Here is an 18,854-nt window from a genome sequence, read left to right as displayed (position 1 = left end):
GGAACTAGAGATCTATGGTAGTCGCCGTGACAGCCGTGACCGCCGCCTCCTCATCCGACGATAGAGAACGGCGTAGTAAACGGTCCTGCTACTATTGCTTTATCTCGACGATTTTTAGAATAGGCGCTATTGTTAGGTTTGAATCCTTCTTCTAATCGCTGCTGGAGTTGTTTTGGACGAGCTCGTAAACGACGGATACGTTCACCAGTGACAACGCATCTGGTGAGGATAGTCAAAGTCGATGGTGTAGCAAAAGGAACCTGAAGATGTTGCTCATCTCGCGATGCTACATCACGTTCTTGCCTTACCGCGGTTTGTCGGTTATTTATCGCAGTTATTCCAGTTGAGATAGCGTCCTGAGTCGCCAGGTGGACTCATTTATTCACTCATTCATGAAATCTCTAAAAGTGGCCTGATCCCGAAGGAGGAACGACGCAAGGTTATCCGAGTAACGACAACAGGCCCACCGAGCAGTTGCTATCGAATACGTGGAAAACAGGGATATACAAACATTGTATGTTATACCATCTCGACAATGTTGGGGCAGCTGTTCCAATCCGGGGACTTGTGAAACCCAGGGTAAATAGGTGTCTCATGCTACAAGCTGTGCTGTACGGCGCACTAGTCCTACCGACTTTATTTAAAAGTAAAGCAAATACTACTCTAAAGCTTTTTTTAACCTAATTCTCGAAGCCAACGCGTCTTTCGTAATAAAATAGTGGTAGTTCTGCCATTTTAAGATCAGAAGCACACAAAGGTTAACCGAACCGGTAGTTTAACGGTCTGCTTCGGATAATTGAACTCTATTTATCTAGCTGAAGCCGATTTCAACTCGATCGGTTAACCGCACCCCATAAACTCAACGGGCCAGCTGTCACATCGACCGATATTTGCAGACTGGCTCAGTGTTTACCATTGTTTTCGCGTTTGTGGGGTGCTCTTTTATCGTTTTTATCCCGTGTTGCGAACGTGTTGTCGTAGCCGTTGTCGCGTGAAACAGGAAACAAGCGCAAATTGTCCGGAACCGTACCGTCCGTGCGTGCGGGATAACATTCCAACCGTGCATCACCGTAAACCGTGCAAGGTGCGCGCAACCAGCAAAATTGCGACGAAAGAGAAACCTTTCCACGAATATGCACACACACACAATCATCGGCACGCACAGACACAGGCATATACGCATGCACAACGTATAGTGTGGGTTTTTCGTGAAGGGTTGATGTGTGAGAGGGTGGGCAGTGGGTGCAAGCCGAAAGAAGTGCGTTCGGATAAGGAATTTTTACGATAAGAGGGTCTGGTGAGAAGAATTCGGCGGCGATAGAACTGTTTGTACGTGCGTATCTGTTTATGTGGGCACCGATGTATGTGTGTGTGCGGAGGGCTTCATCACTTCCTGTGTAGCAGGGTGGGTGCCTCCCCCCGTGGGCTCCATCCGTACGCGATAAAAAGGAAAAAAAACAACCTGTGCAAGAAACCGTCAAGAGCAAGAAGAAACCAATTGCTGGTGTAGGCTCTTTGGAGCTCCTTTACGTGTGTGTGTGTATGTGTGTGTATGTGTTTGTGGGTGTGTGCGTACGTATGTGTGGTGCTCCACTGTGTGGCCCAAGTGTGTGTGTGTGTGTGTGTGTGTGTGTGTGGTTGTGCGTGTATGTTTCTTTTCTATTTGTTCGCCCGTTTTCTCACCCCTTTGCAACCACTTGTGCCCCTTCCCCCCCCCCCCCAATAAACCCCCACCCACCTGCATCTGTTCGCCCCATCGTCGCACATTGTGAATGAAGTGGTTTGACAGCAGAGAAACGACGCATCGATTGCTGCGTATACGCGACGGAAAGATGCTGCCCCTGCCTGGCTGTTTGTTGGGGGTTTGGGAGTGGTGGGTGGGAATGGAGCAAATGTCACCTCAGTGTTGTTGTTTGTTAGGAAGTGTGTGTGTGTGTGTCGTGTCCTATCTACACCAGGTCGCAAAAGGGCTGCCCATTTTGTAAAAGGGCCCCATTTGAGAGAGTTTTATTGGGTCATTTTCCTCATCCTGCAGGAAAAGCCTTCCCAGGAGAAAAACGGAATGTTCTCGCAGCACTAGCGACGTATTGCTGACGCCGTCCAGGCTCCGCTGTGCTGCGGACATCGATTGGTGGATGGGTTTTGATTTGATTAAAATGCGAATTCATTTGCCTGCCACTCTGTCCCCGAGGCTAATGTGTGTGGCCGCGTGAGGAGAAGGGAACACACCAATCAAGCGACAAATGGTCGGCTTTTCCGCAATCGTAATGGGCACTGCTGTGGGATCGGGGCTGGGGGCAGAACCAGTTTCATCCCAATTTGTTGATGCGTGTGTGTAGTTGCTGTCCGCGAACCGTCAACCGTTGGTCCGTTGTCGTTGTGGTCGTCGTGCTCGCGGTGAACTAGTCGTCATTGTTCGTGTTTTGTTAAAAATCACGATCGATCGGATTGACGACGTCCCGTAGCCATCAACAATGCAGTCACACCGCGAAGATGATGATGATGGGCGATCATGAATGATAGCGAGTGATGATTTTTCTCTGACAAATAGCGCACACAGTCGACGGTCGAACCGGCTTGTTTGGGTTTGGGTGGGATGCTCGCGCCTTATCTATGAGTTCAATTGTTATTTTATCATTCTGTTTGCTACCAATTTTCATCACAGGCCGGATCGTTGTGTACTGTCCGAAACAACAAAAAATTAGCAGCCAGAAAAAAAAATAGCTGTCTGATCGCCGTCAACATCCCCGTGAACGCGAATGTGTCTACTATGTATGTGAGTGTGTTGTGCGTGTTGGTGATAATAGTCAAACGAAACGGTACCGATAAAAGTGTTGGTAGACGTGGGTAAGATGATTGTGTGATTTTTGTGAGCCCTGTGTGTGGGGTGAAACCACCCAAAAAAGTGGCCGTAAGAAACGAAAGGAGACAAAAACACGTGAATTAACACGCGCGAGATAGCGCACACTTACTCACAGTCACAGCCTGCTGGGTGACAGACAAGCACCCACGGAACGAGTGTATTAGTTTCTGGTTAGTGTGAAAGATTAAAAGCAAACCGTGCTCTGTGAAAACACGATAGCAACCGTTCCTTCGCCGCATGAACAACTCGTTGCGGTCGTAGTTGGTGTGTAGTGTGCAAGATGAGTGTCCACCAGTGTGTCCTACTAGCTAATCCAGTGAAATCGTGGGAGACGGAAGTGTAGATTAAGCTTACGCCCTGTGAGCATCCTTCGAAGCATGCCAATGTTGCTTTACACCGGGACCATTCCACCCGCAACAGCTGATCGACGTCGACGGATGCACTTTGGCCGCTTGGTAGTGGTGGATGCGGTTCCAGGTGTGTACACAGACGGGAACCGGAGTACTACGACGTTGCTTCGCGTCTGAGAAGTCAACCAGCTGCACAGAAAGCCTCCCAAAAATGACCGAATCGTTCCCGTCCGCGATTGGCGGAATCGGTATGGCGGCCATTAAGCAACATCAGCAACAGCAACAACAGCAGCATCATCATCACCATCCCCATCAGGCCGCGATGTCGATCGAGAAGCTGGTGCGCGTGGGTTACTACGAGCTGGAGAAAACGATCGGCAAAGGTAACTTTGCCGTGGTAAAGCTGGCCTCCAATGTCATCACAAACTCGAAGGTACGTATGTATGTGACGACCGACACACCCCTAGGGGGGGATTTTTTTTTTTATTGGTGGGAGAAATTATTCAATCAATCATTGTATCGTAATTTGGGTTTGGCCCAGTAGTAAAAGGAACCCGTGGGGTGTAAGATAAATGAGGTAGAGATATGGTTTGGAAAGATCGCGTAGATCACACGATTGGCATGTGTTTGCAAGTTAGACAACCAACTGAGGCACTTCTGACGTATGTGGACGCTATAGCAGATTAGTGGTGGGAACACCGGAGTGGATGAATGAACCCACTCCGATTCCGGCGCATAAAAACCGAAGTATACTCCGTAAAAAATCCGGAATCAAATCCGGAGTCCGTGGTAATTACTCTGGATTAAATGCAGACTCTACTCTGATATTAACACCGGATTCAACTCCGGAGTGCACTACGGAATCAATTGCAGGGTACTCCGGTGTCAAGTCCTGATTTTAATTCGTATTAAATAGCGTAATGGAAACCGTTGTTGATTCTGGAATAATTCCGCATTCTCCCAAACAAAAAAGTATTTGTTCTGTAACACAAATTTGTTTATTTGTTGGTAATAAACCTGTTTTTGTTTATTCAAGAACCCCAACAAGAAGGCAGAGAGGAAATTACAAACAGTAATGACATTTTGAACAAATCTCATTCTCAGCTAAAAATTCCGCAGTGCACACTGTAGTTGAATCTGGAATTGAAATCGAAGATGGTTTCAGATTAACACGGATTTCACTCCGGATTACTCCAAAGTATACTCCGGAATGCCTCGGGGTCGTATTAATCTGACTACGGAAAAAATGAGGATCTACCCATCACTATAGCAGGTTTTATGATTAAAAATTACACATCATTTAGGACTTCTCTAGGGTGCATTCATCAAGTTATAATAAGTAATGAAACATTTATACGGTGATAAATCTACGAAACAATCCACAATAGATTTCTGCACAGAGATGCTTTTAGCAGATTCGATCACCATTTCCAAACCTCCCACTGTTTAACCGCCCATATTTCTATTAAAATTGTTTTTCGATAGATTCACATTCGATATGTCAAGTAACACATTTTAGAATGTCACAGCACCTAACCTTTCTAATAAGAAAGGTTTCAAACATTTGAATAATTCAGTGGAATTTTTTCAAATGGGTAGTGGAGTAATATAAGCTTCTTGGGCAATCTTGCAATCATATAGTGGAATCTTACGTAAAGCTAAGGGAAAATTGCAATCATATAGTGGAATGTCTGGTGAGCGTTTCGCTCATTTCTGTTAAACCAGCAAAATGGAAAATGGTCTTTCATCTCTTGTATACATCAGCACACTGTATCAGATATTTGGTAAGGGGTTAACGCAAAAAATAGCAGCAAAAGTTGTTCTAATTACTGCTTGTTTTATCCATAACTGATTACAAAATTCCACAGTCGCGATGCAAATTGCCGCTCAGTGAATGCAAAATTACATTAGATGATAGCAAAGTTCATATTCAAATATTCATTGGAAATATTCTCCTAAGAGATTGCACATTTCGATTATATGGACCGAAACTCGTTATTTATGCATATACAAAATTCGATTGAATAGTGGTAATGATAACGGTTGCTAGCAGGAAAATACCAATATCACACCAAATATTACAAACCCAGATATATAATTATGATGCATAATATATGATATGATTATGATAATATATGATATGATTCTTGGCCTGCTCAGGATTGAGCGCGTCGCGTCGACATGGCGACAATAGTGTCAAGTAAAATAATAACTACAACCTCAAGTCCAGATCCTTTAACTCGCAAAGGTTAAAGGGAAAAGAATCTCGGATTCAATCCCAATTTGAATCCCGTATGATCCCGTGTGATCCCGGATGGATATAGGCATGATAATGATTTTTAAAATCTGGATTGGTTAGATCCTCGCACAGCGTATTGCAATGGACCTCGTATTTCTATTACATTATCGTATTACAATGGATCTATGGTGCAAGGGAATTTTTTTTTCTCAACATCACGTAAAACTGTAACATGGTTATTACAATGCCATTAATTGGCTGCGATCTGCGTTGGAAGATCTCACAAGCTACACCAAACAAATCTGAGTGAGTTAAATTGCGATCTGGTGGAAGCTATACACCTGAAATGACATATTCTGAGTCTGGGATTTCTCCTGGAGACCCTTCTTCTTCTTCTTCTTATTGGCTTAACGACCTCTAGGGTTTACTAGACTGCCGATACTCACTACGGGGGGACGGTCCGAATGAGATTTGAACCCCGGTCCTGTCGTATGAAGACCGGCGCCTTTGTCGCCTACACCTCCGGGCCGCCCCCAACGCCCTGGACCTACAGCACCGGACCGCCCCCTGGAGACCCTTAACCTACACGAATCAGATATGAGAAAGTCTCAGAAGTGATCGCTTTTGTGTTGAAAACTATGCTTACTTACTGGCAAGACGACACGAGACGACAGGAGATGGAATATATGGACATCTAGCTTATAAACTCAGGGGACTATTACATGAGAAACTATTCCTGTAGAACACAAGTATCGACCCAAATATGTACGGATGTACGGAGATTCGGTGGGGCACACTGTAGCTGCTTTCGAAAGACTAACGTAAAAATAAGGACTTTTGATACGCAAGTTTAAAAATGAACTGGTTGTGTAAGCATTTTAAAACGTCTACACTGGAGTGTCCACACTAAAAATGTTAGTCATATTTGGTCAGTCGCCATCACAGTCCAAGGGTATTCCAATGCCAAAATAACAGTGATTTGAAAATAAGTTTATCGGACTTTACCTAACCAAATGTTCGTCATATCGATGGCAAATAACAAATAAATTTGATAAACTATTTGAGTGAGTCAGAAACACTAAAAGTATGGTCCACACACGGCAGAACAAAATCACAACAAATAAATGAACAACGAACTCCTGTTTAAAGTTTGAAATAGTCTCGATTATTTGTAATGTATTTTTCGTAGTTGGTGTCATCGGGGAAAAGAGAGCATCTTTCAAATCTTATCCGGGTTGTTCCCCCGCAGTGAGGACTGACTATCCAACTACGTGGTACCAGTAATCCTCGGATGACCTAGCAGGCCATTACGTCAAGAAGAAGTACGCTTTATCGTGACTTTTTGAACAGGTTCTTCCAATTTTCCAACGTACATTAATATTTAGACAGACTTAAAATTGGCAATGTGAACAGCGTCAGATATTACAATCATTGTACAATGGTACAAGTAGTAGACAGTAGACCGAAAGTAGACAAAATTCAAAATGCAATGTAAACAAAACAGCTATCTCTTTCGTTCCGCTAATTCGATTTGAGGATCGATTTGGTCGATCGTTTGATCGAATTAATTGAATTCAATTTTGAACGAATCCTAGACGCAAGAAGATTGACGATCAAATTGCTCTGCCTCTTTCCGTCATTGGATAAGGTCTTGCGATAAACGATTGTCCAAAAAATTATATGTGACTTTTATGAAATCAGTTGAAAATCCGTTCGATCGACTATTAATACAGCGAACGTATGGATACTGTTCACAAGCACTGTAAGCTATTGATTTTAAGAAAATATTGCGCTGACTGCCTTCTATCAGATGTTTGTCCATCTTTTCCAGGATATTGTACACTTTTCAGATGCATGCTTCGACGCCTGGATATACAATTTCACAACCATAAATTCTCAATGGTTTTCTTCAGTTTTTACTTCATCTAAAGACCAGTTGCCTGCTATTAAATGTGTGAAATTGTAGGGTCAGAAATTGATCACCTAACCTTATTGGAGGACTACATTTCTATTTTCTTTGGCACCACAACGACGTAAGATTCCTCCCAAATAATTAAACATTGATATGATTGGATCATACTGGGCCTAGAAATCTCACAACCGACCAATAACGACCACATGGAGAAATCAATTGAAACAAGAAGATTTTACACTCAAAATTACATATTTATTGCTATTTAATTCTTAAACAATCAACCGTTTCAAATCATTTAACTCATTTTCTTGTTTTACGCATGAGATTAAACATTATTTAGTACGTGTTTTAACTTTACTACAAAGAGCATCTGTAAAAGAGTTTACGACAACTGCTACACGAAACCTGCATTAATGTTATCGCCCCTATAATACGGCAGGCGATGGTGACCATAAAACAAGACAATACATAATCATAAAACCAAAGCATAACCTCCCAACCGGGCGAGGTTAAAGGTCAGCTGTGTCGGGGTAACAACCTTGAAGTGAAATTTGCTGCTAACTACACGATTGACCATCGACCAACCAACTGGTTATGTGCGCATACGGTCAACGTGGCATCTGAAGCAAACCTGTCTTCAGCTCCACGAAACGACTCATTAGTCTCGATAGCGAATAGTTGCATATGTACACTCTTCAGATCAAACCTTAACCGCGGTTTCGGGCTGCGAGTTGTTGGGTGTTGCGTTTGTTTGTCTTCGGCGTAAAAAATGCACAGTCATAGAGCTGACTGTTTAAAATATCTTCAAAGCAGTAAAAACAAAACACGAAACGTTGGTTCCCTTTTTTGCGGTAATTAAAAGCTTCCTCTGAACAACATGTCCAACGGTCCACTATCGTGCGATACGGTCGTCTACCGGGGACGTTTATCCATTTTGAACGTGTAGGTGATATCTCATTCCGGTAGCCATCGGCCCGTTGCCTTCGTCGTCGACCCCCAGAAGCAGATAACGTTATCTTTTTGCACCCGGTCTCTCTAGACCAGGGAGGTCTCTTGTTCGAAAGACCGTCAATGCTTCACTTCCTTCTTGCCGGCAAGGAACAACAGCGCATCTCTTGCGCGATATGACATGAGCAGGAGTATGGAGTAGAATTTGTCTCCAGCATAGCAATAATCACGTGTGCGCTAAACGAACGACACAGAGGGGCGATGGCATCAGAGAGGTGTCTCCGGGGTCTAGAAGGTTAATATCAGCTGAAGAAACTGTGTGCAAAAAGCGGTGCGATGTGTCAATTGCCATCGCAAACAATACCGGCATGAATGTGTTTTATGTTAGCATTGGTTTGTTGTTTCGTTGCGACATATTGGCCCTGGTTTAGTTGTTCGTATCAAAGGCATATCAGGCGTCTGCTACTATTCCGATCATCATTGGATGACCACATTTATCACAATAATCGATCTGGGGTGTGTGTTTGGAATCATTCTTTCTTTCTCCAATTGTGAAACCCCCTCCGTTGGATTGGTTCCAATGGATTGTTGGAGGACATCGAGGCTAAAAATGCATGCCACAAACGGAAGGGACAGGACATCGATCGTCAGTGAGGGTAAGGTAAAATGACGAACGTTTCGTACCCGTGGTAAGCCCTCGAAATAATGCACCATTTGTGTGTGTGTGTGTGTGTGTGTGTGTGTGTGTGTGTCTGTGTAGTTGCATCAAGAGGGCCGAGGACGAATCGATCAGCAGTGGGAAGGTTCTCGCTGTACAGTACGCGCGCGTCACGACTGTCCGCCCGGAGGATATGCTAACCCAAACCGATGCAATTCCGGTGCCCATGTGTGTCGGCGAGTGTCGAGAGAGAGAGAGAGAGAGAACGCAAAAGAGACGGACAAAACACGCTTTGTAGAAATAGGTAGGAAATGGTGAACTTTTAATGACCTAAAAATGAAGGAAATCCATCTATTATGGTCAACCTCCCCAAATGGGGGTGCAGGACACACTTGTCCTGGAAGGAAGGCGATGGATTTTTTGTTGTATTCGTTCTTAGCCGTTGCTTCTGGTGTTTCCGATGCTTTATAAATACCAAAAGGAGGCTTGACTAGAAGTTTAAAATGGGACCAATCGAAAACCGAGCCTCCCCATACGGGACTGGACGAGAACGTGCGTTGGTAGAAGGAAGGGGGACCAAGGGAAATTGTGTAACTGGATGGTTTGTGTAACTCTAGTGCCCAAGACTGACCTACGTAGCAATCTAAGTTGATGACGACAAAAAAGGGCTCTCCAATGCCCCTCCCAAACGCCGGTATTATGACCCATAAACGGTACACCGACACATTGTTGTGCAAAAAGGACATTATTTTGCGCGCTCCACGTACAGAGTCCTTGTTTTGGTCCTCGCGGCCGTCCAATTTTATGCCTTGGGACAGTTTAAAATAAGTCCTCAGTTCGTAGTTCTGTCCCCGTGGGTGCTCGGATATGTATGCATGGGTTTTTGGGAATGGCTAGGAAGGACATGGGGCAAGGGACCCATGGGTTGAAAATATTTGCATTCATTTTGCCCGATTTGTGCTCTGCTGTGACCTCACTTTTACCGTAATGAGCCGCGAGCTGGGTCGAATCAGATGTTCTGAATAATTTATCCACACACACACACACACACGCCAAGCACGGTGTCCTAACCTGAACCCTATCTTCCGACACGTTTTGTGCTCCGCGCAATTCTCGTTTGTTTCGAAGCACCGATGTGGCGGGTATCCGCGCTTTATTGACATAACCCTCCGCCGACCTGGATATTAAATAAGAAAACATAAAAAAGTTGTACGTTTTACGAACTTCCCCTCTAACGCATGTCGTACTAACAGAAGGTCCGCAATGGCGGCTTAGTATTTGGGGGAGGGGAGGTTAAAAGTACTTTTCTTACTATTTAATGTCTAACGTTCGCCTCAGCGTAACTAAAACCTTTCTTTCATTTGTTCTTTCGGTCGCTTTCTCACAATCAGGTTGCAATTAAAATAATCGATAAAACATGTCTGGACGAGGAGAACCTGGCGAAGACGTTCCGCGAAATATCGATACTGAAGGTGTTACATCATCCGCACATTACGCGCCTGTACGAGGTCATGGAGTCACGCAACAAGATCTACCTGGTGACGGAACATGCGGCCCAGGGCGAGATATTCGATCATCTGGTCGCGAACGGGCGCATGAAGGAGGAGGAAGCGGCCCGCATCTTTTCGCAGATAGTGGCAGCGGTCGATTATTGTCACCGGAAGGGTATCGTGCACCGGGACCTGAAGGCCGAAAACGTGCTGCTCGACACGGAGATGAACGTAAAGTTGGCCGACTTTGGGTTTAGCAACACCTTCATCGAGGGACAACCATTGCGGACGTGGTGTGGGTCGCCACCGTATGCCGCGCCGGAAGTGTTTCAGGGCGTTGAGTACGATGGACCCAAGTCGGACATTTGGAGTTTGGGTGTGGTGCTGTATGTGCTCGTGTGCGGTGCACTCCCGTTCGATGGGTCGACACTGCACGATCTGCGCAGTGTGGTAGTGGCGGGAAAGTTTCGAATACCGTTCTTCATGTCCCAGGAGTGTGAGCAACTGATACGCCATATGTTGGTGGTGGAACCGGAACGTCGGTACACGCTGAAACAGATCGCTCACCACCGTTGGCTCGAGCAGTACAATTCCATTCCGATGCTGGAAGCGGGTGATTATGGCTTGAGCGTTGGTGGAGGAACGGTCCTAGGGCAACCGACGCGCGAGACGGAAAATCTGGACACGGTCGTAATGACGCACATGCTTCAGCTGCCCGGACTAACCGCGGACATGATTGCACAGTCCGTGCACGAAAGCCGGTTCGATCATATCTACGCCATCTACAATCTGTTGGTGGACAAGCTGCGGCAGAAGCGGAAGGAGAAGGGCCGGCTACAGCATCACGCCAGTCTTGCGTATTCGCGATCCCGTAAGACCAGTATTACGACCGGTGTGGTCGATCGGACCGAGGTCATCAAGAACGATTCGCTCGAACGGTTAAGCCCGCTCACGAGCGTCGGTTCAACCATACTGAACATATCATCCGGTTTGGCCGGAACGGAGGATCTAGAGAAGTACGATCTGGAGACGGGCGCATCAACGGTCACCACGCCAACCGCATCGCCTGGAACGGTCAAATCGTCCGAATCGACAGGAACCGGCGATCACTATCTGTTCCCGCCGAGCTGTACGAATGGTACTGGTGCGGGTGGTAACACCCGGCGGCATACGGTGGGACCGGGTGATGTAGCACACGAACAGGTACTGGTGAACCCGAATGTCGTACCGATCAGCTTCAAGATGCATGAACCATCGATTCCGCCGACACCGAACGTACCGATCAACATTCCGTCGCTGCAGAATCAACCGATACACAATCTGACCATTAAGGATCAGCATCTGCTGAAGCCGCCGACTGTGATGGGTGCAAGTGAGTAAATTTACTTCCCCCTGGGGATTTGACGGATTTCGTGAATTGTTTCTTTTATTTCATTTTGCATTCTCTCCCTTCAATTCCCCAGCAAGCTCCTTTGGACGCCGAGCATCGGATGGTGGAGCAAATTTGCAAATCTACTACCCCTCATCGTCTACTAACTTTCACGATCAACACCATTCACACCAGCAGCAGCAACCGCAGTCCCAGCCACAGTCACAGCAACAATCGCAACCACAGCAAGGTGTGGATGGTTCGGTGTTGGTGCCCGGGTCGGTTCCTTCCACCATTGGACCGATCGGTGGTGGTGTAAACAGTTCCGCGATGATCATGGACCACGTGATGCTTCAGACGCCCAACAGTGAAGGAACTGATGATTCAAACGATGAAATACAGAGGTACAGTATCGAATCCGACCGCCCGCATGGATACGGCGCGAAGAATTTTCACCCTAGATCCCCACGAGATAATGCCCTGCAGGTGAAAAAGTGTATGAAAAATGGCAATGTTTCTTCTTGCTAACGATGATTTATCAAAAATGCGTCGTTTGTGTTTTCTTTTTGAAACCGGCGCTTCGCCGTAGGATACAATTTTTGTTCGTTTTTAAATTCTAGTTGTTGATTCTGCTGCGTGCCCTTGAATGGAAAGGTACGCACTTCGTCAATGTGCCGGGCATACGTACGAAATGAAAAAAACACACGATGCATAATGACGGCGGACACATTGTTTGGACGAAGCTTCCTATCGGAACCGTACGCCACTCGCGTGACGCGCAGTTCCGATGACTTTTGTTTGTTTGCTTTCTTCCTTTCTCGCACCCAATATATCGGACGTTTTTGATTTTCTATACAATGTGTGCGTAGCAATTTTAACCGTTTTTTTGCTTGAGTTTTTTTATTTGGATGAGTTTCGAGTTTTGAAAAACAGAGGAATACACAGTAAACGTACGCACGGCACCCTCGAAACGTCCGAAAAATAGTAGATCAGATTATCTCAAGTTCCACTGGATGCTTGAGCATGTTCAGCAGTTTCTTCCCATTTTTCAGTTGCGTCTCACGGCCTTTCTCGGCGAGCAGCTAATCTCTGCGGCGCGAAAAACAGTCAAATTTATCGTGAACAACCTGTATATGCATTACGATAAATGACCGTAAAGCTAACAAGACAACGGATTCGTATTTAAGAATAGGCAAAAATTTGGATTAAAATCTTTAACGCGTACAGTAACGGATAAATGATGTAAGTTTGATCGATAGCGTAACCTCCTGTAACGGCATGTTTTAACAGGATTTACTTAAATGAAGTGTGCTGCAGCGTTTGCTAGTGTGCCGCGTAATCAGAATTTGCTGCTGCTGCTCGGTCAGTCTGCTAGAAGAACGTGCCTGCGAGTTGTGGCGTTAGTTCTCCGTATTCTCGTTATGTCACCGCAGAGAGTAGTGTGTCGAAAATGAATTCCATTTCTGCGCAATAACGGCATGGAAGATGCCCTTTTCGGATGTAAATGATGAGCATCATTCGCTCGAATAAGAGTAGATGAAACCACGGAGATGGTATAATAATGAGCCCGCGTGCTGCGCCTAGAATCGATAGGGACATTATGCAACGCCGGTTCTTTCCGATGGGCACACTTCGCCCCGTATGATTGTGGTTCCCGATAGCTTACCACGTTCGTTTTGTTTGCTTTTCTTTTAGATACATGCATGGTCGCGGTTGCACCAAACGACATACCGTCGGCTGCACCGATGATCTATCGGCCGGGAATGCGTCACCGATGGAACCACCGCAGGCCCACTCTCCAGCTCCCTCCACCGGTGGTGGAGTCAGCGGAACGGCAGGTGGGGGTGGTGGCGGCGGAGGAGGAGGTGGTGGTGGAGGAGGCAGAACTCGACGTACCGGTCTCCTGACCGTCATGGAACGTCCGCCCGGTAAGTTGGGGAATGGGTCGCCAGATAGTCCAACAGCCAACAATTAGTGGTCGAGCCAGATTCGAATCACGCAGCACGGCTCTCGCTCTTCGCTAGCTGTGTTACACACTTTAGGGATCGATGTTAGGTTTGTGCAACTGATCGAATGAGTGGTCGTGCTTGAGTTTTTAGGTACTCTTTTTATCCTTTTGCATGTGGCTAAACTAGTGCTATAGCTCAAAAATGTGTTTTTAGAAGTATTATGCACGCATTTTTTTTTTTGAAATTATTGTAAGAATTGATGTTTTAGTCTTGAGCCTCTTTGTTCTTTTATTTGATCCCGTTATTTATTCGCCATTTTGGTTTATATTTGTTAAAAACTCCGTTTAGTGCGAACCCTTTTTTCTTTTTTCTTTCCACTTTAATATCTTTTGCTGTTTTTTTTGTTGTGTTATTTTTACATCATTTTTATTTTTCGCCTTGCATTTCTTCCCTTTTTCTTCCTTATGTTTTTTCTTTGAATTTTTTCTCGTGTAAATACGATTTTTTGTTTCACAAACGAAAACACATGTGCATCAATGTTTGTGCTGTATCGCAAAAAAAAAACAAACAAATAAATACACACAACGCGATATTCCCTGAAATAAAACACACAATTTGGCGCTACCGCTGTTGCCGCACCTATTTGACACACATTACGGCTATGGCGGCGTCACACACAGTGATAAGCCCGGACCTGATACGCGAGGTAGAAGCGCGCATGAACCGAGACTATTTGCCACCTTCGCTGTTGTCGTCTGCATCGGCGTCTTCGTCGTCTTCGTCGTCCGGTGCCGGACCCAACAGTGGCCCGACTGCACCGTCTGTCTCTAAGCACGGTTCATTGGAACCTGTCGGACAATCGGTACTGTCACCAACGATCCAGGCGCCATCCACGTTCAATCAGCATCCTGCGGTACATCACCCTAGCCTTGCGGGTGTGTTGGGTTCGTGTCCGCCTGTACCAACACCGCCGCCCGCACATCAACAGCTGCAACAGCAACCGCCAGCGGTGGTACAGTCGCAGATCTGTAACAGACGGTACGCCACCCGTACATGTAAGCTTCCGACGGTACAGGAAATTGGTAAGTAGTCGCCGGCCGGCTGACGACGATGATCGTTTGATCGATCGACAAAAAACTGGTGCCTCACCTATCATGGAAGAAGGATCGAAACTCTCGCCGATTAACCCGACCATTTTGAATGCGAAACGAACCGGAGCGAGACAGCCAAAGCATAGCCATAGCCACATTAACACATTCATTAAGCTGCATTATCCTTCGTTGCATTCGCCAAAGACCCTTCACTCATTATAAACTCGTGGTGTAGATAGTATGATCGTAATTGTAGCGCTATTCGTTGTTTTTTAAATTTAATGAGTATTTTGTTTGCTACGCTAGAAAACTATGTTATTTGTCTTGCACGCTTTATTTCATGCTTTGTAATAGTGTTGTAGTTAGGTATGCATTAAAAAACTAGACTTATTGTCGAAGTCGACTGGGAAGTTTTGTAATAATGTTTGTGATATCTGGGAAGTCCTTTTCATCGTTTGGTCAGTTGTTCTGATCAACCATCCAACCAGCAGGTCAAAGAATATTTTAATTTTTTTTTTTGCTACAGTTGAAGTTTGTTTAAGATAAATTATCTTTCTTCAGAAATAAGAGAATCTCTTTGTGTCCGGATGATCAAGAAAAACGATATTCAATTTCTTCGCTCGACTGAGCAAGGTGCATTTTATCTTTTGGAGGCCTTGGACTGTCGTCTAAGACTTTCCTGTGATCTTATTTACTCTATCATTTGGATTTTTTGGAGCTAATACAAAATTTTCAGTCATAGTTCCTTGATTGTAGCGCTCTAAGTAAACTGATATGAATAAAACGATTTATGGATATTGTAAAGGGCGGTTCGGTAGTAGAGATGAATCAGGATCGTTCCTTCGTAGAAGGGACTGACTATCCAACTTAGTGGTCGTTACACTAATCAGAAGATACTCAAAAGAATCTCTAGCTCAAGACTATGGAATAAAAAATCCTTAAAATCAGTCTTTTTTTAATGCATACGTTAGGAAAAGCATCCAAACATAATTTCGCTTTATACATCATATCATACCTTCGTAGTAAATTCAAGTGGACCTAAAACTCCTTAATTGCTTTTCTTTCATTTCGCAGGCCGTTACAGTCCGGTACGCCGTGCGTCCGAAGGTTCCCGCATAACGTCCCAGTTCCAGGGTCCATTTCAAGAGTGTCAACAGCTGCAGAAAGGTTTGCATGCTGCCGCAATAGCAGCCTCACAACAGCGCAACAATCTGCTAATCACGCCCAGTCCTCCACTAGCGGACAACTCCGTCAGCTTGCCCGGTTCACCGATGCACTGTAAAGCGTTCATGGACGATCGCACAACCTACCCGGACTTGACCGTGCCGCACGATGTGATGCTTTCACTTGTACCGGGGCTAGAGAAGTTGGTGCAGGAGAATCGGCTACAGATTGAAACGGCTAACAGTATCCTAAACACTCGCACAATGCCGTACGAAGTCGGTCATCAGTTGGGATTGGTACGGGGTGGAAATGTTGGGACAGTGGCGGGTGTTGGCGGCACGGGTATGATGGGTGGAACGTTGGACGCGGGACTCAATCTTTTGCAGCTACAGCACAGTCAGAGTGTTTCTCCATTAAATGCGACACTACGGCATGGTGGTGGAGCTGGATCTGGTTATCCCGTGGCGGGTCGGCCTACGGGCTTTCCGATCGGGGGAGGTATGCAGCCCAGCTACATGGGTGCAGGAGGAGGTGGAGGTGGAACAGGGACAACATTCGGAGCGTTTGGCAATCCGTACGGATTCCCGAACCTGATGGCACCGGGCACCGGAATGTCGTCGATGAATGCTGCCTCCAGTACGGGAATGTGCCATTTGTCCGGTTTGGAGTACGCCGGTAGCAATAGCAACAGTGGATGTCCATCGCCTGTTTACTACGCCAGCGGTTGCTCCTCGCCTATCCTACCCGGACCGCCGGCCTCGATCGTCAGTGGATGTAGCGGGAATATGGGCAGCTCAAGTGGTGCTGGATCATCGAGCGGTGGTGCTGCATCTCCGATGCATCAAATTACCCGTGGCTTCAGCACACTGAACACGGGTGGTGGTGGTGGTGGTGCAGGAAGTATCACAATGGCGGGTGGTTCCATTACCCGTGGGACATCCTCCGCCGCTACGTCAGCCTTCCCATCCGTCGCTTGTAACGAACCGCTCGATCTGAGTATGGATATCGTGAACAGTGTGGAGATCGATTTTTCCGGTCGGATAGTGGCGGGCTGCTACTCTGGCGCTACCACACCGGTCAACTATTTCGATCCGAAGAACTATGGGCTGTTGCCACCTCCCACACCGCAAACAATGCGTATCTCCGCCACGCCACCAACGTCGCCCAACAATCTTTGTATCATTCAGGAGGAACATTCGACGGCCACGTCTGGGACGGCGCCATTCAAGAGCCATTCGGCTAATGCATCTCCGGAAGATCTTAGCTTCCAGCATACACATCCGCAGATCTGTCTGACCGATGTGCAGGGCAGTGAAATCACGTTGGTGGCGTTGTCCGACTCAAGTCACGCGGATAGTGATGATTCGCTCAACTGCCAAACAGGTAGCAGTGCGACGACGAGTGGGCTAGGCTTTTCGGGACTGCTCATCACGGAACCTGCCAGTGATATGCCTTCGATAACGCGTGGCGTCGGACGGAAGGCAAGTCTGGACACGGAAAACAATTCCACTGCGACGACCACATCGGCCAAGCTCGACACGTCCGATATTAGTGAGTCGTACGTGCGGCGTGGCAGTGACAAATCGCTCGGCTTTAGCGATGACAGTTTGAGCAATGATTCGAACCACTCGAATCTGTCCCCGAGTCAGGAACCGTCGGCTTCAAGTTCGGGCTTCAAGAGTGCCGATTCCAACTCGGAGCAGGATGGGGCACGCTTGAGTCCGGATTCGTTGTGCGATAGTTCGAAAAGCTCGGATGAGTGTTACGAGCTACCGTTGCCGCAGGAATGTTCATCGCTCGATTCGGTTCGCATACTGGAGATGGTGAAGCGTACGCTAGACTCGACGATGCCACCTAAGGGTTGCGTTTACGGTGTGGCTGGTGGGAGTGGGTATGGGAGCGGCAGAATGGCCGGTTCGGATCCAAATAGCAACAGATCGGCTGGGTCGGGCGTTGCCGGTGATGAAAGTGGAGGAAGACCGATGCAACTCGGAGGAGGCGATGGTTCGAGTGGACCGTCGGGACGGAATGGTTCCGGATCGGCGGATGCGCGATCGAACCTAAGTCTGGAGTTTTCTGGTGGATTGCAGATTGAGCTGCAGGTGTACGAAGGCCGGAACAGCAAAGACAGCAATACAAGCAAGGGCATTAAACTGCGGCGGATCTCGGGCGACCAGTACGAATATGGCAAGCTCTGTCAGCAGCTTATCACATCCTTAACGGTGTAACGGGAGGCTTGGAACTGATGCAAGAGGAGTGTTTAAATTGACGGATTTTTAGTTTTTTTCATCCTCTTTCTGTTTAATGCAATCTTTTTAGTATAATTATCCAGCAAACACATAAACGCATCATGCGTTTAGCGCACACACAAACACATCCGCCAAATTGTTGCGGAATTATAGCAATGTTTTAATCTCACCGGTGTTACATTTAGTTCAATATCGTTGTTGTTAAGACAAGACTAATGGCTAAAGACACACGCTGTCGCCAGTCGCGAGAGGAGTAGAAGAAGTAGCAGCAGTGTATATGATTCGTTAATTTATTAGGTTTATCATTTTAATCGATTTCAGACGAATTTTAATGCGTTTTTTTTTTGGCCGAGCGTTTCAAAGAACCGATTCCAGGCTTGTTCATATTGCAAGGCTCAATCGCTAATAATTATGCCTTGATTTTGCCGCCGTGGGTTGAGGAGCAAAAGGATATTGGCCGTTCGCCTTTCTTGCATCCAATACTATCCCCCACCCACCCCCCGCAATAGCCAAGTAGATAGATTTTATCCTTGTTCGTAGGTGTATAGTATTGTTAATAAATAAGCAAA

At 46.3% G+C, this 18,854-nt stretch overlaps 1 protein-coding gene across 1 annotated transcript; it reads left to right on the top strand.

Annotated features, from left to right (window-relative positions):
- Positions 1-3,424: 3,424 nt before the first annotated feature.
- Positions 3,425-18,264, top strand: LOC126561333 (uncharacterized). The gene is made up of 6 exons (XM_050217408.1): positions 3,425-3,646; positions 10,365-11,835; positions 11,927-12,236; positions 13,528-13,760; positions 14,462-14,863; positions 15,947-18,264. The coding sequence occupies exons 1-6, from the start codon at positions 3,425-3,427 to the stop codon at positions 18,262-18,264; spliced, it is 4,956 nt and encodes a 1,651-aa protein (XP_050073365.1).
- Positions 18,265-18,854: the final 590 nt, after the last annotated feature.

The sequence above is a fragment of the Anopheles maculipalpis genome, chromosome 3RL (assembly GCF_943734695.1).
Source record: "Anopheles maculipalpis chromosome 3RL, idAnoMacuDA_375_x, whole genome shotgun sequence".
In the NCBI taxonomy this organism is placed as follows: Eukaryota; Metazoa; Arthropoda; class Insecta; order Diptera; family Culicidae; genus Anopheles; species Anopheles maculipalpis.
Note: the sequence above shows the minus strand (reverse complement) of the source record. Positions and strands in the feature narration are given on the sequence as shown.

Excerpts from the sequence above, each read along its gene's own strand:
- LOC126561333 (XM_050217408.1), top strand. The coding sequence starts at position 3,425 with ATGACCGAATCGTTCCCGTCCGCGATTGGCGGAATCGGTATGGCGGCC. Across the intron at positions 3,647-10,364 it reads ATGTCATCACAAACTCGAAG|GTTGCAATTAAAATAATCGA; the intron begins GTACGTATGTAT and ends TCTCACAATCAG. Across the intron at positions 11,836-11,926 it reads GCCGACTGTGATGGGTGCAA|CAAGCTCCTTTGGACGCCGA; the intron begins GTGAGTAAATTT and ends TCAATTCCCCAG.